Source organism: Perca fluviatilis, chromosome 22 (assembly GCF_010015445.1).
Source record: "Perca fluviatilis chromosome 22, GENO_Pfluv_1.0, whole genome shotgun sequence".
Classification (NCBI taxonomy): domain Eukaryota; kingdom Metazoa; phylum Chordata; class Actinopteri; order Perciformes; family Percidae; genus Perca; species Perca fluviatilis.
Genome location: NC_053133.1, coordinates 3,926,538 through 3,936,379, shown reverse-complemented (window position 1 = coordinate 3,936,379; position 9,842 = coordinate 3,926,538). Strand labels below are relative to the sequence as shown.

Below are 9,842 nucleotides of genomic sequence, written 5' to 3'. Positions count from 1 at the left end.
AGGGATTTTTTCCGAAATATAAATACAGGTATTTGATGATTTTATTAGATATCTTTATCATTATTTACAAAGCCTTGTTATTACCTGCTTCTCTGAAAAGCATCTTCTAAGAGCTTATTATGTTCTTGACTCAGCTGACCTAAAACAGCATTGTTTCTGTTTGTTTGTATGCTTCTTTGTTAAATTATAGCTTACAAATCTCAAGGTTGCTTGCTGATGTTTAAACATTCTGTGAAAAAAAAATCCCTGACATGGCTTTTTGGGGGCTTATTCAGGCTCTTTATGACTAAATATGCAGGGACTTTATACTTTGTATTCCTTGTGCAAGTATTAAAGAGATGAGTGCAACAATAAAAAATATATATGAAGAACCCTGGCTAGCTTTATTTGTTGGGGTATATGAGCGTGGTGTGTCTATGAAGAGATTATTTGTGTGCAAAGATAATATTTAAGCATGAGGGTGTCACAGGAGGAAAGTTGCTGAATTGGCTCATCCTCTGGGGACAAGGGCATACGCTTTTAGAAAAGTCCATAGGAAAATGGGCTAATATACCGTGTTAATATGAAGGAATTTTCTATAAAAAGAAATTTCACAGGTGCTTTTCCATATTGCAATTTTTTGGATCAACAGAAATGTCTGTTAAAGGTACAGAGGTTATACTGTAAATCTATAGAAGTTTCTGCTTTTGGATTTTTGGATAGTTTTATTTTGTTTCTGTTGACTTTGAATGAAGTCTATTTTACGTTGCAAAAATGACTTTATTTACATGGAGTCAGGTGGGTTTAGCGAACGCAATTTCGCGGATGTTTTTATGTTTAAAAAAAGGATCTTACTCTTTAACAGAAAGGTCGATCTCCTTAGAAATGCTTTCCATAATGTCAGACACTTAGAATATTAATCAGAGTCTGTCAGCGGCAAAACGAGCACTTTTGTGAAAGTAAATACAAGCTGGCGAATTGCCCTATTAACTTACATTGTAGCTTGTTTCTCCACTGCCGACTGCAGCGATCTCGCTTAATACTGGACCAATGTCAGAGATTGTTGTTCCCGTTAGTCACTTAGACACAAAAACATAGAAAAATAGGATCCATGTTGAAAGAAACGGTAGTTACCCTTTAATGTTTGACCTGCTGTTGGTGGTGCTAGATGAATGTTATAATGTTTCCTGGGAAGAACAATGTCATTTGGTAAGAGTTCTAGGTGAAATAGAGACAATGTTCAGCCATTTGAGTTACGTTTAAGAAATAACAGCTTCATGTTCATCATTTATTTATTATTGGGAACTTTGTCCTTCATATATGTTGAATCATATGTTTGCATAGACAATTTGGACATTTTTCCACATTCAGCTGAGCGGCTGTAAACTGTGATAGGTGCTTACGACAGCTTTGGTAATAACTTTCCTCTTCACCTGTGTTTACTGAATACAGTACAAGTTGGCTGATTTATTGGTTCCTACCCTGTTGAACTTCTTTTCAAAGTGTAAAAAAAAATCTCGGAGTTATTATTGATAAGAACGATGGACAAAACTAGAAAAATAAGACCCAAGTTTCGTGATGAATTATTTAGACTAATATTAAAGGAAGGACAATCACAGAAGGGTCAACGTTCAGTCAGGATACTGTTTCGAAACATTTCAATTTCTTTTTCAAATGCTAAAAAATTTTACAAAACACCCCAAATTCAATAAAAGTAGAGAGCCGATCTTCTGTTGTACTTTTGAAGCGTGTTGTGTGGATTCATCCGTCCATGTTATTTTTGGGTAATCAAAATGAGGTCGTTAAAAAGAAACCCATATTTCTGATATACACATTTAGAAAACGGGTCAAATTTGACCCGAAGACAACACAAGGGGTTAACTGGGCTAATGTAACAGAAATATAGGTTAACTAGTTTAAGAACAGATTGGAATATTGGTACAAGACATTAAACATTATAGTATGATACACCAGAGATAAAAAAAGAAAAAAAGTAGTAATTACTTCTGAAATTTTCTATTTGTTATTATTATATTAGCAGTGAAAGAAAAGTGTCCTTTAATAACAGAAATATAAACTGTAGATACATTTTACAAGACATTATCGTAGTTAATCATACATTTGCAATAGTGTTTATAAATGCAGCCAGGAACCCTGTGTTTCCCATTACGAACACCACTAGCACCATCTTCTTGACTTTAGATCCCTGAAAGAAGAATCAATAAAGAGAACTATGTAAGAGAAGCAGACAACGAATAAAGCAAGAAAAAATAGAAAGTGAGGTGTGTCTTTACCAGTCTCACCTCTCTATGCTGCTGCATCTCCAACTGAGCAAACAAAAGGCTCTCTTTGTCGTCACCGTTGTGGTTTCCTGTGGATACATACAGAATGCAATATTTAGTCCGATATGTTTGATAGAGAATTATTCAGAAAAATTATTCAGACAACAAGACACAAGAAGAGCATGCTCTGATTCACTGACCGCATCTCTTCGGACTCCATGCATGTTTTGAATTATGAATACCAACCGTTGTACTTCCAAAAGGCGATTAAGAGTCCCTTTGTTTAGATACAACAGGCTCAAGAACCAAAATCTGTGTGCTGCCAATAAAGACCTGGATCTGAGAACATCATCATGTCTGTTGATATGTCTTCACGTTTGTACTATATGTGTAACTGTTGTCTAGCTCTGTGTGCATTTCTCTTTTTATTTCTTCTTTTTGAGCGGAGCTGCTCGGAGAACGCAAAACGAATTTCAGTGTACAATCTGAAAGTAAAGTATCCTATCATTTATGGTTTTAGTTTAAATAAATCTTTTTTTCAGGAATATTGCAGAGCAGAACACCTGCACATTATGGGGGTGGTGATGGCGCAGTGGATATGACACGTGCCTTTGGAGTGGGAGATCTGGGTTTGATTCCCACTGCGATACATCAACCAATGTGTCCCTGAGCAAGACACTTAACCCCTAGTTGCTCCAGAGGCGTGTTACCTCTGACGTATATAGCAATTGTAAGTCGCTTTGGATAAAAGTGTCAGCTAAATGACATGTAATGTAATGTAACATTAGTAGCCTGGTCCTACCAGACTCTGGTCCATTAGTCTGGTCCTACCAGACTCTGGTCCATTTCATTAGTACAGAGAGTCTGACAAGTGTTAACTTCCTTGAAGGCGGGTCCTCTGTTGAAGTTTCAAACTATTGGATCTGCCAGAACCAATCGCTAACGTTTGGTTGGGACGTCGGCTTAGCATCGCTAGCGTTCGCCTTTACCACTAACAGAGCGAGCTGGAAAATCTAACTTTCTCCACCGTCATAACGGAACTACAACTCAAACTAGCGCACGACCTCAATGTCATCGTTCTCAGCCACTCCCTCTGTTCTCTGATTGGACCGGTAAAGATTGGCCGGAGAAACCCCAAGAATATACCACAAACCCAGACGGAGTACTGAAATTGAGCGAAAGTACGTAGGAGGGCAGAGCCCGGCTAGTACATTAGTACATCATGGTGAAAACACAGTGTTCCCACTGCTGGCCCTTTAAATGAGGGTAGAGTTCATATAAGGTCCGTCATTAAAATACTAGCAAAGAGAGATGACATTTCCAAGCTATTTAGCTGCCACATTCACACACACATAAATACACCCACCACTGACAGACACACACACCCACCACTGACACACACACACCCACCACTGACACACACACGCCATAATCATTTTAGTTTTTGGTCATAATGCGTTGGAACAGAACAATTGATTTTCTCATTGCAGATAGCACTCTCCGCTAATTGAAACAAACACGTAATACCAGCTGTTTGCTCCAGGCATTTAGAACTAATCTACAGCCAGCAGAAGAGAAAATTAAAAACATATATTGAAGAGTGCCCTGGTGGCATGGGTGTTTTGGACGAACACCGCTGCACTAGCGGGTCCTACTGGCTGATCAGGGTGCCTGCACAGAGGAGGGCGGGATCTGCATACAGTGCATCATCACTGCACTTCAATACAGGTGCAATTTTAGCCCTTTTTTAGAGGTGCTGAAGCATCCCTAAACTTGATCCCTGCACCCCTAAAAAAAACTGTTAAAAAAAAAATAAAAAATGTGTTAATCTGCTAAGGAATATTACATGTCATTTAGCTGACACTTTTATCCAAAGCTACTTACAATTGCTATATATATACCCCATGCCAATCTCTAGGTATGGTGACGGGTATGTGATGATGTGGGGGGGCTATTTTAATTCCAAAGGCCAAGGGAACTTTATCAGGATGCATAGTATCCTGGATCCATGAAATAACTGGCCTTTAAAAATAAAAATCTGCCTGCCTCTATGGGCATTTAACATAGGGGTGTACTGCCTTTTGTTGCCAGCGGTTTAGACATTAATGGCTGTATGTTGAGTTATTTTGAGGGGACAGCACATTGACACTGTTATACAAGCTGTACACTTAATACTTTACATTGTAGCAACGTGTCATTTCTTCAGTGTTGTCCCATTAAAAGATATAATGAAATATTTACTAAAATGTGAGGGGTGTACTCACTTTTGTGAGATACTGTATATATATATATATATATATATATCAGAGGTCACACGCCTCTGGAGCAACTAGGGGTTAAGGACACTAGGGACACATTGGTTGATGTATCGTAGTGGGAATTGAACTCAAATCTCCCACACCAAAGGCATGTGTCACATCCACTGTGCCACCACCCACAGCATATATATATATATATATATATATATATATATATATATATATATATATATATATATATATATATATATATATATAAAATTCTCAAAAGTAATTGATACTGCTTTTCCACAGATAAATATCTGATTTCATATGTAATACCACCTCAGCTTTGTAGTAATGGCCCTGTGGCTCAGCATTAAAGCATTCAAGTTCTCTCAGAATTGTTGGGGTCTTTCTAGTTACATAATTCAGTGTTTCCCCTACCAAGATGGTCCACTATGATGTTAAAATTCAGTCAGCACAGTAGAATAATGTTTTAAAGAAAAAAACATGACGTTAAAAGGGTTCTAGGCACCCTTAAAGCTTTGATCCTAGAATCGCCCCTGGTTCAATGTATCTAATTTGCTCGAGGGGGGTAAAGTAAGTCCTCATAAATCTTTCACATTGAGTTCTACTTAGATTAAACTTTGTCAAAATGCAATTCCATTTGCAGTCCATTTTCAGTACAGCCGTTTCGTTTGAACTTTTTATTTTTTTAAGTCGGACATCGTGCACCACCGTCGGCTGTACTACCTCTACTCCGCAGTCTGTAGGAATGGTTTTGGAGCAGCAGGTCTGCCAGCACGATCCACAGCAGCCATCCAGTCAGCACTGCAGAAGACCAGGGGCTGGGTAACGGCAGCGTCTGCTGGGCAACACCCAGGAACACACACCCCACTGGGAGGGAGAGAGGACCAGGCAGTGTTTGCATCAGGGGACACACTATACATTGTGATGCACTGTTAGACATTGCTTCATGCTACGATTGACAAAAGAAGAAATCAATTTTTTTTTCCTCAAAACATGAAAGATCACATACATTTTTCATGGCATGAAAACAGTGTATACAAATATGGTGTCTGGTGATATTCTTTATTCAATTTATCAACAACAAATCCCATGTTTAGACCCGAACCAACAATGAATGTATCCTACTAACAATCTGTATCCAAAACCTGATATATAGGAAAGTATGCGATAACGTTGTTGAATATTGCGATAACGATATTACTTGCGATAAATAAAGTGAACTCAGTTTTGTCTTTCAGCTGCTTTCAGTATTCTGCTAAAAAAAAGGCAGGAAGGAAAAGGAAATAATTTCCAACATTCTTTTATTGAACATAAAAGGCACTATTAACAATAGAATGACAGTCCCATTTTAAAGTGTTTAAAGTTAAAGCTTGAAAGTTTTCTACTCATATTTTCTTTCAACTAACACAGTTAACAATGTTTTTGGCGATGTGTCGCAGCCTTTCGCGGTGTTTACTGCGCCAGTTGATATCGTGATAACGATAAAAAAGCGATAGATAGTGCAGCCCTACTTAAAACACATCAATGAGTCACACTGTTGCCCTGGGTAACATGTTCCTTCATTAACATGAACACACACACACAGTAGTTTATTTTGACTCCATCCCACAGAGACACTGTCCTGTGGCCACAAATACTTATTAGAGCACCAAACAAATGGACTATTTCCTTCTGTTTGAGCACGGTTTGTTACAAAACTACAGTGACCAGCTGTTTTAGGAAATTACAGAGCCATCAGAGTAGACTGAATTGCTAACATGTTTTGCTAAATAATGTTTTTCTAGGATTTCCATGAACTGCTATAAAGCGTGGACATACTGTAGGGTGCCATCACAAACAAATCAGTGGAACATATTCACTACGATATCTGCTACAAATGTCACTATCAGGTGTGACTCACATCCAGTTGTGCATGATTCATTCAAAATGCTTTCAGTAAATAGACCCTGAAAGATTAGATCTTCTCAAAAAAGCATTCTAAGTGCAACTGTGATTCTGGATGTACAGTGTAAGGTACATGTGAAAAATCTGGCCCCTCGCAGATTTTGATCCGGCACGCATATCAATTTAGGTTCAAAATAAATTTTGGCCCACGAAGCTTCTGTCACTTTTTCCAAAGATTTTGCACTTCTTTTAGATACTTAAGGCGTATTTTTCGATGTTTTTGACAATTTTTTTAAAATGCTTTTGCCACTTTTTCCTGACGTCTTGTGCACTTTTTCTGACGTTTGTGGCACTTTTTTTTTAAGACAATTTTGTCGCTTTTTCCAGTGTATTTGTTGCTTTATACAGTCAACATATTTGACTTTTTCCTCTTAAATAAAAGCATGTCAATAAACTATACATGTCTGGCCCTTAATGTGATTCTCATTTTTCAGTCTGGCCCTTAGTGAAGTTGAGTTGAGGCCTGGCTATTGTGGGGGACTGAGATCATATTGTAAGCAACTGTCATTCCAAACAATTGCATTTTGCCATCATACTCCATGGATGTGTAACAGATCATGGCAAACAAGTCTTGTCATGTCATCATCCACACTTTGAGCAGCAGCAGTAATCACACGCTGTTTCTCCAGAAAAATATACTCTCCAATTACTATTCTTACCAGCGAGTATCTGGCCAGCAGTGCCAGTTACCAAGTGCACCCAGTTGAAGATCCTCCTCCTGCAGATGCAAAGAGATAGGACCTGCTATGATTTCAACTAATGTGGATAGATTTAAAAAAAATCCCAATGCTGCTTCTCTCAGGACTAAGTAAGGACAAAAATCCACAGATTTTGAGACAGCGATAAGCAAGTCACGGAGTAACTAAAATCTGGTTTCAGGTCTTACCTGGGGGACTCCGGGGCTGGCCTGAGAAATCCCACAATTAGCTGGATGACAGACAGAGCCATGACGGTGCAACCGATGTAAGGATGAGAGGCTGCATGCTACGAGGACAGAGAAGACGAGAGCAAACACAGAGGGACAGGAGCTGCAGTACCGTGTCTTTAGATATAAGCAAGAAAATACCCAAAAACACTTGTACTACTTGTAATATTGATGCACATTTAAAGTCATATTTTAAAGTTAAAGTGTGAGTTCCAGGGACAGCAGGACAGTGTGATGATGTGTCTCCCCCCCTCGCCCACACACAGACACACACACACACACACACACACACACACACACACACACACACACACACACACACACACACACACACACACACACACACACACACACCAAGGCAGGCCTGCTTGATTCTTTCGGGGAATGACTGTAAAGATTTTTTCAAAGAATATGTTTACAGCGTTTCTTCTCTAACTCAACGTTTTTTAGGCCAGGGACCCCTTAGCTGAAAGAGGGAACGAGCGGGGACCCCCTACTGTATATATTGTATGCAATTGAGTCGATATTGAACTGGGCCAAATGGATTAAAATAAATGGTTATTATTTATACATCATGTTTTAACGTTAAACATACATTTGGAAGGCACAGTGAATCCTTAAGCTTAACAGTTTGGCTATCATAGTAGCTACCTTACCTTTACTAAGCCTGTATTTGCTATTAATATGTTGGATTCATATTAATGTATATTTTCAGATATATTAAAATGTTTGAACAAAGAAACTTTCAAAAAAAAAAAAAATTTCAACATAGTTTGGCAACCAAGTAACTCTGAGGACCCGCTAGGGGTCACGGACCCCCTGTTGAAGATCTCTGGTTTAGACATTATGGCTGATAATCAAAATCCTTTTGGAGAAAATTAATGGGATTTTTACTTCCGGAACCACACTGTTGAGCTCCATTGGTGACTGTGAGTCGGCTACAGGCTGCTTATGACTAAGCAGTCCAGCAGAAAAACCTGCAGCCATTCTGTTGGTCGTCCTGAAAGCTCATCCTCTGTGGTGAGTCAGGATGAGCAAACGCTCGGTCGGATTCAACACGTGTCGGTCACACCGCGGAACAGAACTGTATGTGATTAACACGGCTGAGTCACTCACACACACACACACACTCACACACTAGAGTAGTTTGAGCCTAGTTTTTTTATAGTGAGAGAGATATATGGTGTCAAAGGCTGAGAAGAGGACAGAACAGTTACACGAGTTAGCAGCTAGAAGGAGGTCATTACTTGTTCTAAGCCATCGGATTCTGACCTGTGAAGAGCTCTTAAAACCAGACTTGAATTTTTCAAAAATGCCATTTTCAAGGATTTGAGAAAAAAATGGGAGTTTCAATTCAATTCAATTAAATTTATAGTGTCTAATCACGACGGGAGTTATCTCAGGACACTTTACAGGTGGAGTAGGTCTAGACCACACACTATAATTTACAAAGACCCAACAATGTCCCACAAGCAAGCATTTGGTGCAACAGTGGCAAGCAAAAACTTCCCTTAAACAGGCAGAAACCATGGACAGAAGCAGGCTCGAGATGGGCGGCCGCTGCAGGTTGAGACACTGATACAGATATACAAAAATTTTGGAGATTGGTCTGTAATTATAATAACTGATAATTGAAAGAATGCTGGGGCCAATGGTGCCTATAACTTAATAAGGTGCTTAGTTAGAACAATGTCGAGAGAACAGGTGGACGTCTTCATAGAAGAGATAATGTGATGTAATTAAAGGAATTTAGAAGTGCATTGTTTTCAGAGAACACTATTTACAGTTTTTAGCTCTGATGTCAAATACTTTGTCTCTAAAGAAGTTTAGGAAGTCCTCACATTTAGAGACTTTAGAGACACTTAATATCTGATTAAAAATCAAAAACATTTAAAAGGTACTCTGGGGTTATGACAGTTTCAGTCAATAAGATTGGTCAGGGACTGAGCACTGTCCAAGAGTTTAACCCTTGTGTTGTCTTCCCATCGACAATGAACTTGTTGTCCTTCCGGGTCAAAACTGAAAATGAGCTTTTCGGCTTTTTTTTGTTGACATTTTTTTCCCTTTTTGTCGATGCTTTATACGCTTTTCTAAATGTTTTTGTCACTTTTTTCAATGCTTTTTTTAAATTCATGGTCAATAAACCTAATTTATATGATATTATACCAAATGTTTTTGTCAAAAAAAAAAAAGCAGAAATTATGAATTATTTTATGACATTATACCAAATTTTTAAGTAAAAAAAAAAGCAGAAATTATGAATTATTTTGATTAAACACAAAATTGAATGTAAATAAAAAAAATTTAAAATGTTGTTTGGGTTCCATACAACGAACATCCATATTTCTCTCTGAGATGTAGCGGAGTAGAAGTAGAAAGTGGCATGAAAAGAAAAGACTCAAGTAAAGTACAAGTACCGAAAGTGTGTACTTAAGTACAGTA

General features: G+C 38.3%; 1 protein-coding gene across 1 annotated transcript in view; it reads right to left on the bottom strand.

Annotated features, from left to right (window-relative positions):
• Nucleotides 1-1,253: 1,253 nt before the first annotated feature.
• The window catches only part of LOC120552545 (putative ferric-chelate reductase 1), a 34,176-nt gene continuing 25,587 nt past the window's right edge, over nt 1,254-9,842 (bottom strand). The window contains 5 exon segments of the mRNA XM_039790687.1: nt 1,254-2,185; nt 2,283-2,350; nt 5,255-5,398; nt 7,135-7,193; nt 7,362-7,459. Coding sequence (XP_039646621.1) covers nt 2,093-2,185; nt 2,283-2,350; nt 5,255-5,398; nt 7,135-7,193; nt 7,362-7,459 — 462 coding nt within the window. The 3' untranslated portion in view covers nt 1,254-2,092.